The 20236-nt window shown below is 37.8% G+C and overlaps 2 protein-coding genes across 4 annotated transcripts; one reads left to right on the top strand and one right to left on the bottom strand.

Annotated features, from left to right (window-relative positions):
* Positions 1-43: 43 nt before the first annotated feature.
* On the bottom strand, positions 44-17139 carry pphln1 (periphilin 1). 3 transcript variants are annotated; one of them, XM_081364131.1, is made up of 11 exons: positions 16972-17139; positions 15772-15820; positions 15419-15483; positions 15102-15332; positions 14766-14833; positions 11285-11419; positions 11017-11192; positions 9484-9519; positions 8144-8220; positions 5984-6115; positions 44-960 (listed from the first exon to the last, which is right to left on the bottom strand). In XM_081364131.1, coding segments are annotated over exons 2-11 (1116 nt in total). In that variant the 5' UTR covers positions 15773-15820; positions 16972-17139; the 3' UTR covers positions 44-765. The 3 variants fall into 3 exon arrangements, with proteins under 3 accessions (XP_081220257.1, XP_081220258.1, XP_081220259.1); XM_081364132.1 differs by having other exon boundaries at positions 15120-15332; positions 16972-17134; XM_081364133.1 differs by having other exon boundaries at positions 14766-14830; positions 15120-15332; positions 16972-17113.
* Positions 17115-19777, top strand: zcrb1 (zinc finger CCHC-type and RNA binding motif 1). Its single transcript, XM_081364134.1, has 8 exons — positions 17115-17481; positions 17574-17672; positions 18267-18295; positions 18391-18502; positions 18592-18699; positions 18873-18982; positions 19103-19175; positions 19278-19777. The coding sequence occupies exons 2-8, from the start codon at positions 17589-17591 to the stop codon at positions 19416-19418; spliced, it is 657 nt and encodes a 218-aa protein (XP_081220260.1). The 5' UTR covers positions 17115-17481; positions 17574-17588; the 3' UTR covers positions 19419-19777.
* Positions 19778-20236: the final 459 nt, after the last annotated feature.

The raw sequence follows: 20236 nt of genomic DNA, 5'->3' as shown, positions 1-20236 counted from the left end.
TCTTCATTTATTCACTGACTGCTTGAGAAAACTACAAAAAATATTTGATTACTAAACACAGCGACTTTATTTAATTGCAAACATGAGATCACAAAAAGGGTGTATTAAATCAAAAGGAAAAACATGCATTATAGTAACTTCAAGACAAGTTCTTTAATACTATACAAAGAAAAACTACACAAATACTTGTGTTGGGCTTCATAATATAGTGGGCGTGGCTGGAAATCTTGATTTTGAAATAAAACGAAAATGCATTATTTTCAGCTGCACAGCTTAACCGTACTACAGATAGCAGCAATTAACTAAACCCATAAAGATTAGTTACCATAATTCATTCATCAACATTTATCATTGCTCTGTAAGAATTTAAGTGATTTAATTGGCAACAACATGGAACCCTTTCAATTTATACATGCTTGATTAGGACAACCAGCATTATCTTGTAAATCTCCTCAATGGGTTAATAAACCTTAGCTTCTGCAATAAATAAGGAACAAAGCAAACCATCTGCTGGCATTAATTTCCTTGTGTTTGCAATCTATTTTCTTTTTTATTACTCCTTAATGTTGAAAGGTTACAAAGAGATTATACAGTCTATCATCAATGGATAAATGGGACTGCATAAATGAAAAATATAAAGAGATTTTCCCTGCCCCGGGAAGATTTCTTTTAGGGGGGACACATAAGTCATAAAAACAATGAAGGACTCTTGTGTAGGTTCAGAGATAAACAACAAAACTGCTGGTCAAGTAAAATGGGGCCATCTTAGACAGCAGGTTCAGGCTGTCGTACCACCTCATCGAGTTCAGCAATGAAGTGTTGCAAGTCCGCAAGGCATCGCTCACGGATCTCAACCAGGTTCTCTTTTAGTGGGTTCTGCAGGTGCTTCTCTAAGGTGGGTTCCTTGGACACAAGCATCTTCACCACCATGCCAAACGTCTCACAGTCCTGGCGATAGACCTATACAACACACAGCCCAATGTTTGAAATTATAATGCCGCAAAAATGTCCAACAGGATGATTTAAGAAAATGTACGCATCTGCTTTAAAATGAGGATTGTGTGCATTCAAATGTTAATGGGAAATCCCAAATCACCACATTACAGTATATGTTCATGTCTAGCCACTTATAAAAACTACAACTCAGAAAATGAGAAGGAATGAAAAGAAAAGGTATTGTAAAGAAAGTTAAATGTGCTGTATTGAGCAATTTTTATTTCCATTTGGCTCTCTAACCAACACAGAAACACATGCCTTGATATGCTCAGACAATTTCTTGAAAATAAAAATTAATCCTGGAGCTCAAGAATACGATTTTTTCACCGGCTTGCCCAGGTATCATACTTGTATTTTACTTGGCAAATGCATTGTGTGGACAATCAGAGCATTGTCTCAAGAACCATCTAACTTTTAATCGAACTTTTTCTGTTCACAGAAGTCATGAGGATAGAGCGTGGTTTTGTTGTGTATGTGGGAGAACGTTCTGTCTTTCTGATCTGCCATCCAGACGATAGTACAAAGCCCCAAACCAAAACTCTCAGAGCTCAGTTATGTTTACTGTGGTTGGATAATCAAACACTTCTGGACATCAAAGCAATGCTTCAGACCCAGGGGAGTCTGCATAACCTCTGCAATTACCTTCACTTACACACAGCCCTTAGGACATGTAACTTATAGCTGAAGATCATATCTTGAAATTTACTCTACAATTTACATCAGGAGACCGATATAAAATCAGACTGTCATGAATTTACGATGGTACACCCAACTGAACTAAAAGAAACTGAAACTGGTTAAAGATCTCAACATAGCTTTTGACATGGCCCCAACATTACATAACCAGACAACAACATCTGGAAGTACTTAAAATATAACAGGAACTAAAAAATTGGGCATAATAATAATGTTAAAATAAATAAAGACAATTCATATCCTCAGTGATTCCCACTACCTGCCCCCACAAGCTTTAGGTCTGGAAAGAAATGTGCCCACCCAACTAATTGTGCTGACTAATAATTTTAGCAAGGAGCTCCTCATTAGCTTTCACATGGGCTCTTTCCCATGGCTGAGTCAGGTACTAGTAAAATGAGATCACCTGGTTCCAGGAATCACAGAGGCCCACACACAAAGCCCACAAAGTTCTTGTGTGAGAACTGTCTCTAATAGTCATTTAGTCAAATAGGTTCAATGAGAAGACTCTAATAGTCAATTAGAACATTCCAGAATAGAATGGATAAATGATGTAGAAAGGAAGTTCTCTGTAACCCGAGGCTGCGCATTATGAGAGACTGCAGTTACAGAGTCAATCTGTGTGACTATTTAAACTGCATTAATGCTCAGCCAATAAACCTTATAGCCTACAATGCAAGCAGCACAGCTCACATAGAAGTCAAACCAAGCAGCATTCTGTTGGTCAATGTGGTGAATTTGTGTGAAAAACTTGAAAGAGAAATCCGTGTGGGGAAATGTTTCACCCTAACATAAAATTTGTGATTGCGTAAACTCCTATTAAAATGACAGGATTCCACCAGCGGAATTTCAGCAAGGAGAGGTAAATATGACCACACCTTTAGCCTCTATGATTTTCGAGTCCTTACAATCTATGGGATTTATATCAGCCAGACTGTTTAAACCAATAATAGCACAAGTAGTGTCTCCACAAAACACACGACGATTTGAGGTGCCATTTATACCTGCAGTACAAATTGTGCTAATACTTTGGGGTTAATAGTTTGTTTAAATCTGTAACCAAATATGAGTAACAGGTCCTGGGACCTGCAAATGGAAACACAAGATAAAGCTTACCATGAATACATTTTATTAAAAGAAAAGACCAACAACTACATGTGGCCTAATGCAATTCACAATGCCCTCCGAGTACAGTTATAAAAGACTTCTAGGCTCAGAATAAACCACCACTAAACTCAGTAAGGAAGGATGTTGGCCGAAGTTAACAAAGTTTCGAAATACCACAATTTTTAAAGTGAATGCTACTTCTGCTGCTTTAGAACAATTAAAATAAACATTTTAACAGCATCAATTGTGATTCATGAATCTAATTTTAGGGAAAAAAAACACCTATTGCTGTGTCCTATTATGAGTTGCTTTATAACCTTGAACATACAAAGCCACTAGAACCACGCTAAGATTAAATAATTCATAACAATGCCAAGAATGCTGGGAAGTGATTTCCTGGTGCATGCTCTACTTCCATACACTTCCTATGAACCCCACCTCTGTTACCCAATCAAACAGGAAGGCTGAACGGGACCTCGCGAGTGTGTGTGTGTTCTTGGTCAGCCTTTCATGTGTCATTTTTGTACTGTGGGAGGCTGATTCCTGATTCCGGGTATAGATAGCAGAGAATTATTCAGGAAGGGTGGGAGAGACAAGGAGGGAAAAGTGGGAAAGTATCTATACACTAATAACTTTCAGAATGGTTCACTGAAAGTTCACTTATAGTTTAGTAAGACCAAAGCTTTTATTATATAAAAAGTATTACATTTTGGTGCATGGTATTTCAATATATTCAGCTGTATGCCCAGCATTATGGACTAAATATATGAAGGCTACAGCTAACATCAGTTAAATGCAATGAAATTCTCCAATGGAATCGTTTCTGTCATCAAATTTATTGTATATACATTAGAATAGAGATGCCCTCAAAGCTAGCAGACATGCACTAAAAACCACAAAGCACTAATTTACAATCCCAAATGTTTTTGTTTTTTTAAAGATGCATATTCAAATTGATAAGAGCAAAAAGGGGTATACTCTAATGTCTGTGTTCTGGAACAGGAGCATAGAAAACATAAGTATAGAAAAAAACATGTAAGGGGATGGTCTTTAGAGGTAACTGTGTAGCAGTCTATTATTTTATTTGATCTGACATTTTCAGTCCAGACACATCAAACGCGATTAAAGAACGAAGGAATCAAACATCCCTTACGGACCTCAAAAGCTAAGCTTCAGACCCAGATTAAGCTTCACCGTGGACTGCAGAACTATCACAACAAAGATGCCCTACTTACAGTTCTTTAGCAGCAAGGAATTCAGTCTTGTTAGAATTCACACAGGCTCATTTGTAAAATAAACCTCTTGCTGGTCATAACAAAACATTCTAGATTCCTCTTTGAGCATGACTTGAACTGAACTTGTTTGAAGAATACGCTCACTTTCATGAAGAAACATAACTAGTAAATAAAAAGGCAATAATATTGAGAGAAATAAGGAATAGTTTTTTCCATAAATTAAACTTCTTTCATCATTTACTCACCCTCATGTTGTTTCACAACTATATGGCTATTTCTTTGGTGCCAATTTTAGCTGTATATGGCAGTCTCATTGATTAATATAATAACGTTGCACTACTTTGTTCTTTATCTAAATATGTAAAACAGAACACGCGAGAGAGACCCAGCATGCGAGAGAGCGAGTGAATCAACGGTTTCAGTTTCAATCAACGGTTTCAGTTTCCGCACTGCCTGCACAAACATCGGGACGCACACTGTTATAGTCTGGTTATAGTCAGGTATAGTCAGTGACAGCAGCTTTACGTCACCGTTCGTTCCAAGTTTATGGAAACACACGGCCGGTTCGCGACAGGCTCCATTTCGTCTGGCCGAAAACAGGCTCTGGCTCTAGAACGCAAACCATTCTAGTGGAAAAGGGGTATCAGTGCGTTGAACCCAAGAACCAGATCAGTCTCATTCATGAATGGATAATTCAGATAAGCTTCTGAACTGAACAGTTTAAACTTATTTGTTATCGAATCAGAGATCTGACTTGTCACAAACTCTCATGATCGAGTCAAGGAGAGCTGGGCCGATTTAAATTTAATTGTTTTTCACACAAAGCCATCATACGGTTTCAGAAGACATGGAATCGTTTGAAGCTTGAAATCTTTAGACCCTGCTCAATAGTATTGCATGGAAAATATTGACTGGCGCATTTTTAAAAAATTCTCCTTTTGTGTCCCACAGACCTTTATATGTATATTGTTCAAGTGTATATAAAAAGCATGCTGTATAGAGCATGCAAGCTAAACGTTTGTTAAAAAAAGGTAAAGTAAAGAGTGTAGAGATGGCTAGACCAGATTGAAGGAGAAGCTAAACATCTGGTGGACACTTAAACAGAAACACACACACTTTGTGAAATAACAGGCTTTGGCCTGAAAGGCATCCACACACTGTCACTAAAGTATGTGTGTTCAGGGCAAATCAAAACACACTTCAACATCAATTGAAGGACAGAAAAAAAAAAAAAATCCTGAACAAATTACAGAAATGTAGATATGTCAGTCAATCATGCAGAAAAATATGCTTAAGTGATAGTTTGAGAATACAAAGAGCTATTCAAACACAAAAACAGATTGATTCAAAGGGCCTCCTGTGAATTAAGAGGAAAACTTGGCCATGCATACACAAATCAGATGTGTTTTCTGTATGTAAATAACCCAATAAAGCTCAAGGTTGGATCAAAAGCAGACAGTTAAAATCTTGCAGCGTCAGCACCAAGGCTGGTGCTCAATAGGAGGGCTGGCTCACCGCTCCTGGGGGATCCCATCTCTCATTTAATAGGGCCAGTAAAGAGGAAGAGGAGAGAGCAGGAACTTAATTATGATGATTTTGAAGCTGAGATGGTGGGTGTTTTACCCTTGTATCTCCTTAGTAGATGCAGTAACCAAAAAGGAGGGGAGAAAAGAAAATGCATGCAAACGTATTTTAACTTATGTTGTTATGATGCTGTTGAACAGAATAAATTCTGTAACTTCAATGTAATTAATCTCTCAATGCATTAAAGCATTAATTCACCTAAAAATGTAAATAGCTGAACTTTTTGTTTAACTCTAACAGTCCTATTAATACAGCATCCTAAAAGAGGGCATTAAAACAAAAATGACAACACACTCTTGCCAACTATTTTAGATACTCTCAGACCCACGGAAATAAAAGATTAAAAGCAACTGGAGTGTTTCTCAAACCTTCTCAATTTCCCGAGCCTTGGCAGCAATAGCTTGAGCTCGTCGCTCCTGAAAGTCGTCCATGACGGATGAAGCTTCATCCACAGTGGCCTGAACTTCATCTGTGGGCCCTTCCACCGATGGCATTTCCTCCTGCAGTTCACAGAACCAGGCATTGTTAAAGCTAGAATAATCCAGAAACATGTTCAGCATAAAACTGCTATAAAGAAGCTGGAAATCATCATTCAGGAAAGTAGGAAAGAAAGATGCCTTTTCCCCAGACAGAAAACAGGCAAAGCAGAACATCACTGCGCGACAGGATGGAAACAAGTTGGCTCTATTTAGATCTACGTCTTGGACCTGAAAATACGTTTTGTCTCAGAAAATGAATCGTTTCATACCAATTAACCAAACTTAAACCATTAACAATAATTTGTTCTAATAGGGGAGGAATATAAATTTGAGAAAATAACTCCAAAAGGCATTGTAAACAAATATGAGCCCACCACAGCGAACTACATGCACTTCATTTGTTCTTTGTTCTTCAAAAAATGAATCCCCAAAACAAGTGTGTTTGTTGAAACTAAGAGACCGCCTATCGGGCCGAGTTTACACTGGTAAATTCTTTTCATCTAAGGCACAAGGTTATGGCTTATGCTCCATGAACAGAGCTATGGAAGAAGATCAAAGGCTCAAGGACTGAGACGTCCACTAACTAGAAACAACTTTCATCTGCACATGGTTCAGAGGTGAAACTAAGTGATCAAACAAAAGAAACACACACACACAGGTTCTTTAGTAAGGCATTTCATGTTGATTTGGTTCACATATCACAAAATTATTCTGGATAAATCTATTGGAGATGTTCAGATATATTCACCCATGTTTAGGTGCAACCTCCCGCTTCAGTTGCTTATATATGTGTGTGTGTGTGTGTGTGTGTGTGTGTGTGTGTAAATATTATACATTGTTATATCTTATTTATTATAAATAGCATTTATAATATTATAAATATTAAGATTATTTCTGCACATCACACAGAAACAATAAACCATTAAGGATTTTTTGGTGATGCTAGCTATTAATAAGACCTACTTAAAATGATGAAAATATTTTTTAAAGCATTTTGTCCACTATTTGGGTGACAGAGATGACATATTATAGTTGTAATAGATCAAATGTACACACAATTATCTGTAATTAAACCATTTAAAAAAAGTTTAGAAAAAAGTTGTTAAACTTCTTAAGGAAAGCAGGTCTGTCCCATGTCTTGCGAATCAGTAAAAGAACTCAACTTGCATTACAGATAAACTCCATAAATCACAGAGATCCAAATAAAATTTAAATCATTTTGTGAAAAAACAAAAATTAGCAAAAATACTTTTGTTTGATTGTTCTCTGATTCAGTTGACCTAAACGCACAAAAAAGGGAAAAAGAGGAGTGTACATGAGAAATAAAGTTAAACAAATTTATTTTAGGCTCTCAGAGCTCCCTAGAGTATGTCCAGAGTGCTCTGAGCCTCCGATAAGATCTTGTGATAAAGGCGAGAGTTGAGCTAATGGATTTCACCCTCTTTTTTTAGCCTTGCTGCGGTCTGGGTGGCCCCATGATATCCACAAACTCTCCTTCAGCGACCCGCCGTGTTTTGTGTCAGAACCGTGCTTACAGTCTGAATAAACACGACACGGACCACTTGCCTTTCATGCGCCAAACAGGACCCTTTAAAACCCATCATATCAGAGGAGAGAGAGAGAGAGAGAGAGAGAGAGAGAGAGAGAGAGAGAGAGAGAGAGAGAGAGAGAGAGAGAGAGAGAGAGAGAGAGAGAGAGAGAGAGAGAGAGAGAGAGAGAGAGAGAGAGAGAGAGAGAGAGAGAGAGAGAGAGAGAGAGAGAGAGAGAGAGAGAGAGAGAGAGAGAGAGAGAGAGAGAGAGAGAGAGAGAGAGAGAGAGAGAGAGAGAGAGAGAGAGAGAGAGAGAGAGAGAGAGAAAAGCACAAGCAAACAGCTTTTAAAAATGAAGGAAAAAATCTCCAGTCACTGGTGGAAATTCAAAGAAGATTTGTGGTTTCTTTTGCCATTAGCTGAAATGGCTGGCATGTCACACTTATTATTATTTTTGCGGATGAAAGGGAGTGTTCTGGTAAGCACATCTGTTTGGGAGCTGTGTGTGTGCGCAACTCACCTTAGTGACTGATACGGAGCTATGGGGCGAACCATCTCGTGATGCACTCACGGAGGGGACGGGGGGCCTTTCCTTGTCTGTAGAAGATGAAAGACTGGGATCAGAACATAAGAAACAAAGCATCTATTGTAGGACGCAAGCCAACAATGCAGCTATAAGTTTGGACTTGGATCAACATCCCCCAGAAAGCCATGGAAAATGGCCTTGCTTGACTCATTTGGTGCAGTAAACGTTTTCGCATGCTGGAACGGATCCTGCTCGCTTTCCGAATATCCAGCTGGCATGCAGAACCAGGTGGTTCCCTCACTGCTGATCAGGGCTCTTCCCTGCAGGCAAACCACAGCCAGGTGCCTGCAGTGTCACCCCGTGACCCTCTCCGTGTGAGCTGTGGGCTCAACACCTACGGATTCGTTCGGAAAGAGACGGAGTGCTCGCCAAATTGATTTGGAGCGGAGAGGAGTCTATGACCAGAAGTTATGTTTAGATTTAAACAGATTTAAGATTCAAATCTAAACCTCCTTGTGATGTACATGGCATTGCTATCAAACATCTGGCAAAGAAAAGTAAAAAGGGAACGGATAAAAGCTAGAAAAGAATGGAAGGTTTAGCAATCAGACACTGGAACACACGCCTGTAGACTTTTTACGATCCCCAGCCAAAGGAAGTGAGAGGAAAGCAGACAAACAAAACGAGGCTCTACGATGGTGCGATTAGCAACGCTTTCTCTCATGTTACTGTGACTGCAGGCTGACCTTTAACTTATAAAGCAAAGCGAAACAAAATCTCATTGTGTGTGAGCCATAAGCTTTCTTGATCAGGAATCAAGAGGAGTATGACTTTTTTCTTTTGCACAAATTAATTTATTCAGCAAGGATGCATTAAATTGGTCAAAATTAAAGACGTTTATAATGTTTCATTTTTGCTTTTGAACTTTTAGTCAAAACAATCCTGAAAATAAAGTGTCTCGAAGTTTCCACAAAAATATCAGGCAGCACAACTGTTTTCAACACAGTTCATGTGACCCTGAAGACAGGAGAAATGACTGCTGTAAGGAATGTAAGGAATTACTTACATTGTCAAATATTTTTAAATAACTGTTCTATTTGAATTGTAATAATATTTCACATGGTTACTGCTTTACTGTTACACTTAACTAACCCCAAACCTTTCAATGGTAGTGTAGCTTTGCTAGTATGCCTCTCATATTAATTTATTTATTTGGTAAGTACTGAGTCCTACACTCTTATTGAGAGCTTAAAATTAAGCAACATATAGAATTGTGCTGCATTCTACAGGCTCAAATTCAGGTGGGTCACCCTTAAGGACACTGATTTACTCACCCGGTCCTCTGCCTAGCCCAATCGGCTCCTCGTATCCTGAAACAGAGGAAAACATTTTTGTACATCATAAAAAAAAAATACCAGCACTGTAATTTTTAGTGACCAACAATTCAGGTGTTTTTGATGCATTTCTTCCATCAGTAATAGAGGTTAGATCATACAGTGTCATGCAAATCCTGCTCCATCTTTTTAGGACAGCATAATCTAGAGACTCTCTTTTGGAGTATGTCAACCAAACCATGTGCATCCAGTATTGGCTGCTCAAAGCGTCTCTCTGGAGCTTATTACTGAGGATCTCATTATAGTAACAGAGAACAGGGAAACAAACACAGATGGTAGTCTTTATTGGGACAGCTTGAGTGACATCATCTGTGATCTGAGGTCTGCAGTGGACACTTGGGTGCAGTCATGTCCAAGCATGTCTATTTTCAAACACAACGACTCAAACCAAACCTGTCTAGGAAGCATTTAGGATGTGTATCTAGTTTATATGAGGAATAAAGCATCCAGGCAAAGTCTTTTCAGTCTACAGCTTGGCATATTAAATTGGCACGCAAATGAAGCGTGTAAATTAGTCAAGAAAGCCTTTAAATTAATCAACAGGCTTTCCCACGTCTCAAAAAGTCAATGACAGTTCAAATACTACACTGCAAGCCTTTGTATCATCTACAGTCTGTGTGTGTGGGAGATCCCACCAATGAGATGGCTTGGAATACTGTCAATACATGTGATGTGAACACCACTGGCATTAGTCAATTTAATTTAAAGCCGAACTCGGCAACTCTAGCGAACTCTAGTCACTTCTTCGCTGATTTTCCCTTTTGTTGTCGCATGTTTTCCCCACGAGCTCCCCCTACAGCTGTGGTGGGGCGTATATTTCACAACACAGTCGTAAAAAACTCACTTGCGGCGGCCTCCTCCCCTTCTCTACCGCTGCTCATGTGCGTTTGTTTTGATCGGAGCAAGCCAACTGTATCGTGTGGAGCTATGTCTACCGAGGTGGGTAATCTGGTAATACATCATACATGCGTGTGTGTTTATGTCGAATTGCCGTAAAGCAATTTGTGTTTCGCGCTCGTTCTCGTTCTCGCTTTCGCTTCTCACGAGACTTCCAATTTCTATCTTGCCGGGACGGTAGTGAACAAGTTGCAAGGTTGGTTTTCCGCCTGGGAACGTTGGGGGGAGCGGGGAAAGTCACCAATATCACCAGAACAGGTTGTTTAACCATCCAAATGATTTCTAGACAGTTTTATTAAGTTAAAAAAGCTACCAAGTTCTCCTTTAAATGATTTATGAAGGATCTTGTGACACTGAAGTCTGGAGAAACAGCTGCTGAAAATTCAGCTTTGCCATCACAGTAAAAAATTACATTTAAAAATAGTAAAATATAAAAATAGTTCTATTAAAATTTAGTAGTATTTTAGCTGTATTTTAAAAATTAAATGCAGTGTTGGTGAGCATAAAAGACCTCAACCCCAAACTTGTGTGTATGTAATATAAATCACTGAAGTGAAGACTGAAGATGTTTCATACTTTTCCCCTGCTGGGGCAAGATAGGGTGCGCTTTGCCCCGCTCTGGTGAGTAGCTGCGGCTGCTTATGCTGGACCCCGACCGACTGTGAGGGGAAGGGGGGACGTCCCGCCGAGCTGGAGAGCGTTCACGTACTGGCGGGAAGGGTGCCTTTCGTCTCAAGCTGTCCCGCTCCTCCCTGTGACAGGGCACAAACACATTCAGGTTTTAAGTATTTGTTTCCTAGTAGAACAATATGGTGCATTTTACATAACATGTCTGAATACAAACCCCCGGTCTAGGTTCATAATGGCCTGCATGAGATTGTCGTCTCCAGCATCAGGGGCTATTGCAGGCAGAGACCTGGGCTGAGGGTAAGAACCCTGGACTCGAGCGTTTGGGGGAGGACCAGCACGATTACTCGGTCTGAACAGGGAAAGGAAAAAGACGACAAATATTTGCATTCACATTATGGGTAAGAAATATTAGCATAAGATATTCTCAATAAAAAGTTAAATAGATTTTACAGAATGTTTCAATTGTTTTTGTCCATATTATGAATGCCAACGGGGTCCAAACCAGCACTTGAACTCACTTTCATTCTATGTTGAATGATTTCTAAGGGTCACTGAATATTCAGAAAATCAAATTATGATTTAGTAATGTCCATAAAGACTTGTTTGAAACCTATTAGTTATGCAGGGCACCCCTGGTCCTGATACAGAGGAGATTCTCTTAAACTAGTCTCCACACTGGGCTCTGCCTCATTTAAAGGAGAACTTGGTAACTTTTTTAACTTAATAAAACTGTCTAGAAATCATTTGGATGGTTAAACAACCTGTTCTGGTGATATTGGTGACTTTCCCCGCTCCCCCCAGCGTTCCCAGGCGGAAAACCAACCTTGCAACCTGGGGACTACCGTCCCGGCAAAATAGAAATTGGAAGTCTCGTGAGAAGCGAGAACGAGAACGAGAACGAGCGCGAAACACGAATCGCTTTATGGCAATTCAACATAAACACACACGCATGTATGATGTATTACCAGATTACCCACCTCGGTAGACAAAGCTCCACACGATTCAGTTGGCTTGCTCCGATCAAAACAAACGCACATGAGCAGCGGTAGAGAGGGGGAGGAGGCCGCCGCAAGTGAGTTTTTTTACGACCGTGTTGTGACATATACGCCCCCCCACAGCTGTAGGGGGAGCTCGTGGGGAAAACATGCGACAACAAAATAGAAAATCAAAAAGTCGAAATGCGTCAATCGAAGAAGTGACTAGAGTTCGCTAGAGTTGCCGAGTTCTCCTTTAAGACTTTACCTCTATGTGTAGGACCATGCCAGAGGCTTCACATCCTGCTTGTAAATTGCAACTCAATATAAACTGCACAAAGAGGAGGGCAAAATGAGGCTTGTAAAAAGTTGCAGCGCTGCCTAACAGAGCAGCACCGCAGCTCTGCCGAGTTCACCCGCAACCAAGACATTCATTAACACACATCTGTTCTAGCGGCAGTAAAACCCCCTTCAGTTTACTCTGCTCCCCCTCGACTCGGTTTCCTTGCTAAGGCCCGCCGGTCGCGCAGGATGATTACGTGCCACTTATATGGCCTGCCGCGCAGGAGAGCGGGACGTAAAAGAATCACAGGCACCTGGTCCGAGTGACCCTGGCCTGAACCCCAGCCAGGTTCCTCTCTCACAAACACACACGACAATGTGTCCGCACACAGTGACCTCGCAAAACTTTAATGACCCTCACATCTGTTTGAAGTGCAGGTGACCCTGTCTGCCCTGGACTAACAGAGCAAATTACCACATGTCTGTCTTTACTGCCAATATGAAGCCAGGATATTAGCCCAAGCCAAAAAAAGGTTAACCTCTCACTCCCAATCGCAAGCCATCACAATAGATTTAAGCACTGAAAAGGTCAAAACAAGTACTTTAAAGCATGCCTGACATCCAAGATTATACGAATTAGCAGGAAAATGCTTTATATGGCCATATAAAGAACATTTATTTAAAACGTAATCTTTAAAATTTCTGATTTTAATATGAAGAGAGGCTTAGACAAGCACGCTTTACTGACTAAATACAAAAGCGCCACCAAGTGGTAAGACTGGGTTTTGTACAAATAATCTTTTTGGTATTATTTTAAAGGTTTTAAAGGTTTTTTATTTAATATGTCAGAATTAAATATGTGTGTGAGTGTTTAAAATGAATGAAATATTTAATTGCATATATATTTATTTATAGAATATATATATATATATATATATATATATATATATATATATATATATATATATATATATATATATATATATATATATATATATATATATATATACAAAATTATATAAAATTTATCTTTGTCAGCATGCTCAAAGTTTAGCCAGTGTCCTTATTTGTTAAATGTCTATAAAGAAATTTAAACCCTATGCAAGTGTATTCTGTTTCTACCTTTAAGAAAAATACTGCATTCTTGTACAGACTCTGAATTTGACCAATTAAGAAAACCATGATGTCACCATTTAAAAGTTTTGCTGACGCTCTCTTTTAGAAGGGGTGGACCAACACGAAGCTCTTTTGGCTGCCCTCCATCCCTGCTGTGAACAGTTGCGAATCATTACTGGAAAAAGTCAGATTAAAGGGGTGGTTGAATATGATTTCACTTTTCTAACTTTATTTAGTGTGTAATGTTGCTGTTTGAGCATAAACAACGTCTGCAAAGTTACTACGCTCAAAGTTCAAAACAAAGGGAGATTAAAGACTACACGACATTCCTCCCGGGTTAGTGACATCACTAATCCTAAAATTTACATAAATCCACCCCCGGGAATGCGATTTATAGATTATCAAGACAGAATATGCTAATCAATGACTAGAAGATAACCATATAAGCTACATAAATTCATCAACTAACCATTCAGAAATGTCTACATGTTGTCACTTCTTGAGTCTCTCCATCTTTCTGACTTCGGTTTGAACATAAAAGGCTAAAGGTTTTTGAAATTTCCAGTGCATGTCTGTGTGAGGTAAAGGGACACAAGCTGTTGAAGCTCCGCCCCCTGTGATGCAAGCAGCAGCTGTGTTTTTGCTCACCCTCAAAAAGTGACAATTTTAACATGCTATATTAAAATATCTGTGGGGTATTTGAGCTAAAACTTCACATACACACTCATTACATTAAAGACTTATTTTACATCTTGTGAAAAGGGCATTATACCACCCCTTTAAGACATATGGAAAACCACTGGGATGCTGGGTGACTGTCTGTGGGTATTTCCAAGGGAGCTGAACCAAAAAAAAAAAAACAAACAGAGAATGTAGGACAACTCAGAGTTTGATTTATGCTCTGTATTAAGAAACTTCACTTTGAGTGAGAGAAGAAGGGAAGCCAAGAAACAAAGTATAAAAACAAGCTGGAGGGAACACAGCTTGTTTCCAAGAGGAACAGGTCTGCCATCTGCTGGGGAAATTAAATTAGTTTGAATGAACATCCCTCCCTACCCTTGACCCCGTTTACACTCCGTATTAAGATCCACAAGTGGTCAGCACTAAATAAGAGTGTAAAGAGGATTCAAAATGTTTTTTAAGGTCACTCAAACCACATTTGGAGGTTAACTTTCGCAAACTCTAATCTGAATATATGGCAAGAGAGAGTACTTCCTCAATTTCCAAAGAGCAAAAAGAAACAAAAGAAGTCTTAGTTTATTCAGAATAAGCCCATCATATAATACATATTTTCCTTTATGGCAAGCTGTACTCGTGAAATACCTAAAGTCCATTTGGCGACCACCATGAGGTTCCTCTCTTGGCCCTCTGTAGTACTGGAAGTCTTCCTGCTGAAATGCAAAACGCAATGATATGATGAAAATGCAAGACACACAATTGTAAAGTGTTGAGTGTTTTCAATATCTGATCTTTTAATTTTACATATCTTTTTATTTTTATTGAACTGATTGATAACATTACAAAGAATCATCTCAGGACAATCAAATAGCAATAATATTAATATTACTAATATTAATATCCCTATAATACAAACAACACAAAAGACACTAACACTAACTTAAAAAGAAAGTAAAAAATACATAAAAAATGAATCCATACCTGATCTTTGATGCTTACCCTTCGACCAGGTGGCCCACCCCTGTGGTCATTTGGAAATGAGTGATGGCTGTCTCCATGGTAACCTCTCTGATCATCTCCATGGTAGTTGCGAGGGGCACCGTTTGGGTAAAACCGAGGGCCATCGTATTCAAAACCACCACGGCCATAGTCCTCGTCCGGCCGCCCAAAGGGAGGTCTCCTATCTCCTTGAGCTCCTCTTGGAAATGGACCCTGGAACGTCAAAAGAGCTCAAGCAAGGCTGTTTCTTTCACAGCATGATCCAAATGTCTGAACAATTATGACAAATAAGTATTTACCGCTCTGTCTGGAGGAAACCGGTCCTCGTAAATATCTCTAATATTTCGATCTCTCCTAAAAGCCACTGAGGTACAAACAAACAGACACAGATGACAAATTAACATTATTTAAACCACTGTAACAATATGGAACTTACACATGAGTTATCTAAAAATGTTATTACATCAAAGTTAAATTATTTTAAACTAAACAAATAAAAAAAAAAGAACAGGCATTTATGACAACCAGAAAACCAATAAATAACTTTAAAGACTGCATAATATTTTATATTTATTAATATAATCATATTAAATTTTTTTTTTAATTACATTTTAATCAAACTTTAAAAAACATATTCTTCTAAATAACTTACTTTTAGTTTTTGGATGGAAAGTCGATGTCTTCAGTTGTATGACGATTATCTAGTAACAAATGAGACAGAAATATGAATGTATATATGAGTTATATATATATGAATGTATATATGAGTTATATATATATGAATGTATATATGAGTTATATATATATGAATGTATATATGAGTTATATATTATATATAACATTTTTCGGCAACACTTGATCCATTAATACTAACACTTTATCTTCTATTCTATATCTGTTATCTTTATGGGAAGGGTCATGGCACTTGCATATTGTTGTCCTATTGTTAGTTTAACTGCTTCTATTGTTCTAATTTGTAAGTCATTTTGGATAAAAGCTTCTGCTAAATGAATAAATGTAAATGTAACTGTAACCATTAAGTATGACTGATAAATATATTGAGTTTTGCCTAACAGAAAATAGAAGAAAAAAAAACTGACTTATTCACGTAACATGCATGCTTTGTATTGTAGAAAATACACATTTTTAGTACTTCTAATACAAGATGAACTGTTTAAAAATAAAATAGTAAAGGCTAGATGGCGTTGTTGGCGCAAAACCCCTTTTTTTCATGAATGTATTTTACAATGCAGCAGGGCCCCGAGTTCATTATTGGTTTTGCAAAACAGTTGCTATTTGATTTTGAACACAAATCGTTTAATTCCGGTTTAATTCTGCTAAAATATACATTTCCTGACGTAAGAGAACGTTGCTATGCAACAAAAAACCACGATATGATGTTGATGCGCTGCGCATTGACAAGCTAATCGGGCTGAAATGCTGTATTGACCAATCAGTAACTAGACCTAAAACTAAACTTTTTATGATTTAATAGAAATAATAGCGTATCATATTTTATTATATTATCATCTGCTTTCACCATTGTGCTTATTAGATCGATAAGTAAAAATGCTCAGCGTAATCGAAACCTATATGTTTGTATCACAGAAAGCACGCGCTCATCCGAACCTTTCTTTATAGCTCAGCTGCGTTGACCTGTTTGTTTGTGCTACAATTCACAATCAACTCCAATTTATAATAATGTGTGTTTTTACCCAAATGCACGTATTTCCAGCAAACAAACTCTTATTTATAATAAACTCATTTAAATCAGACTCTGCAATACCGTTTTTCACCAGTAACGTTACATACTGAGAACACATGCATAACCCCAAACCAAGCGTTTACATACCGTTTACGTGCTTTGCTTGACATATCTCCTCTCAGTTTACCATTTTTCAAATATTTCGTAGTCAAAAAACTTTAATGAAATAATAATTTTAAGACCAAACGTGGCGAAACACTCAGCCCGTTGACAAACAAAACTCCACAGCCTCAATCAAAAACACGTTTCCGGATCCAGACCAAATATTTTTTTCAAAATAATGACTGACAATCTTTAAAAAATAACTGCTAAATTAAAATTGATGCTATTGCTCACTATATATTTATTTTAATGTCTTTTAATGAGTCCTGTTGATTTTTATTAGTAGAAATACATTTTGTGAATTTGTTTTCTGAGAGAGACTGCTATGTTGTGACAGCGGAGTCGTCTTTTAACTTCCGGGTCACGCTGAGCTGCTGATATTTTGAATTCGCATTACACGCTGGTTAAACATCTACATTTTAGACAAGTTAAACATGACAAACGCAGTTATTTTCATCATCGTAAACATGCTTTAAGTAAGATTCTCGTGGTTAAGTAAGTCTGAAATGTCCCGTAAGCTCTTTAGTACCATATTTTGCTTTATGTGTATATGCATGTTGTGATAAATGTTATTTGTTCCTTTTCAGATATCAGAGATAAAGATGAGTGGTGGTTTAGCGCCTAGCAAAAGCACTGTTTATGTGTCGAACATCCCATTCTCCTTGACAAACAACGATTTGCACAAGGTACCCAGTTGCATGTTACAATTATGTTGACATTAAGTGGACCCATTAATTATATAGGGGAGAGTGGGGTAATATACATAATTATATTTCAGATGAAATTAGAATAAAGCATCTATATCATATAGGGACAAATAAATAGGACTTGGGGATAAGCTGTCTCATGTCATAGGGGAAAGTTGAGTCATTTGTGGAATACCTGTGCAATTTGCATAACAATCTAAGGCATAGGAACATACAAAATGTTTCCTTATTGAGTTCTCAAATCTTATCTAACATATGTGGGAAACCCATTATCATATTCTTGGGGTTCTTATCAGTGCTCTGTCTAAAGAAGAAATCCTGCTTGATGTTTTTCAACAAGACCAGTAATTTCCTGCACTCAGATGCAAAGCTCACTATCACTAGTATTAGTTGAGCAAATGACCTTGAAGCATCTGACACACTTCACTGTTTATGTTGGGCACTCTCTAAATATTTGATTAAGTTTCTTAGAATAAGGGATATCTACTCCCCCCATATTACATTATTTTACTACAGCATTTTTGCATTTCATTTATAAATATCGTTTACTTATTTTTTGCAATTTCCCCACAGCTATGCTCGAAATATGGGAAGGTTGTCAAGTAAGTTTCCTTTGGTCTGCAATGAAGAGATTGTTATACTCATACCACTATATCAAAGTATATCTTGATCATAGTCACAATGTCATTTTCTGAAGGGTGACTGTTGTCAAAGATAAGCAGACACGGATGAGTAAGGGAGTGGCGTTTGTGCTGTTCCTAGACAGAGAGACTGCTCATAATTGTGCCCGCTCGCTAAACAACAAACAGGTATGCTGTTTTAACATAACATTAAGACTTAGTAAGTGTCTGATTAAAAAAAACACACAAGGAGCCAAAGTGCTTGATTGCTCTTTCAGTTGTTTGGGAGAACGGTGAAGGCCAGCATTGCCATTGACAATGGGAGAGCTACAGAATTCATCAGAAAGAGAAACTACACAGACAAATCCAAGTGTTATGAATGTGGGGTAAGTTTTCTGATCCATTGATATTGTTGACGTGTTGGTTGTGTTGTATTTATCATAGATAGATAGGATAGAACTTACAGTTTTAGTGAAGTCTTGTACAATTTAAACTTTATGGATGGAGAAAAGTTTTTGAGATTCTTACACTGTTTCGTCATGTCATTTGTCTCTGCTAGGAAGAAGGGCACTTGAGTTACGCCTGTCCCAAAAATTTACTTGGAGAGAGAGAGCCTCCACCTAAAAAAGAAAAGAAAAAGAAGAAAAAGGTTCAGCAGCCTGAGGAGGTGTAAGTACTTCCTAGTAGAATTAATTTTTAAACTAGTACCTAGTATGCACTTAATATTTTATATGTAATTAATTGAAAATAATATAAGAGAAAATAAATATGTTGTTTTTGTCCTTTTAGAGAACCAGAGGACAGTGAGGAAGAAGGAGAGGATCCAGCATTGGACAGTTTAAGTCAGGCAATTGCTTTCCAGGTCAGTGAATATTATAGAAACTATGGTTCAGTCTTCATACATTAATATTCCCTGTAAAAATGGGCTCAAAGAGAAATCTAACTTTTTGCCTGTCATCATCAGCAAGCACACGTTGAGGAGGAGGAGAAGAGAAAGAAGCAGGTCACAGAGGATGCGTCTCACGCATCTACATCAGACGACACCCACAAGCCCAGGATCAAAAAGAGCACCTACTTCAGTGATGAGGAGGAGCTCAGTGACTGATTCATACTTTTATGTGCTCAGAACAGACTGCCTCTTCTCAACTGCTTTTAAGTCACATATGGATCTAAATTTCTAATTTTGTCAAACTATATGTTGTCATGAAAGGCAGAGGAAACTTCTACTTATCTTGATCTGAGATGTTGGTTGTGATTTTATGCTCCTCATTCAGATAATTACACATCTAAATATTTGGTATATAGTATTGTGATTGTTTTTTTTTATCTTGTAAATATAGTTTAGTTTTGTGCATTTCACTTATACATTATTATTTTTGTTCCAGGAAGCATGGAAAATAAACCGTTTTAAAATAACTTTCTGTCTGCTCTCAGCTGTCATTTGAAAGCTTTTGAATGCATTTTATTCAGCCACTGATATAATTCAAGCACACTGGTCTTGATAACAAATAATATTTCACATTATTATCAAGGTTTAAAATAAGTGTCTGCATTCTCAGTAAGAAAGACATCAAACATCAAAAATAGCAGTTTGCATTAACTGCATGATATTACTTCATATCATTAGCAGATGTAAGTTTGTGAAATTTCCACACATTTCATGAATATACATACAAAAAAAGTGGAATTGAATGCGTCTAAAGATTCAAATCATACAACAAATCGTTTAAATGAACGACTGAACTGACATTGTTCATTTTAGTAAAAATTACTGAGTACATTTGTTTGTCCGTCTCAAGTTCAACCAATCAATCCAATTATCAAAGTTATTGTAAGGAAGAAAAAAAATCATGCTAATAATCTTTTGGGAATGGAAAAATGGGAAAACATTTGGCTGCAAACTTGCTAGTCCTCAGAGCCTAA

The sequence above is a fragment of the Scardinius erythrophthalmus genome (assembly GCF_964197995.2).
Source record: "Scardinius erythrophthalmus genome assembly, chromosome: 4".
Lineage (NCBI taxonomy): Eukaryota > Metazoa > Chordata > Actinopteri > Cypriniformes > Leuciscidae > Scardinius > Scardinius erythrophthalmus.
Note: the sequence above shows the minus strand (reverse complement) of the source record. Positions and strands in the feature narration are given on the sequence as shown.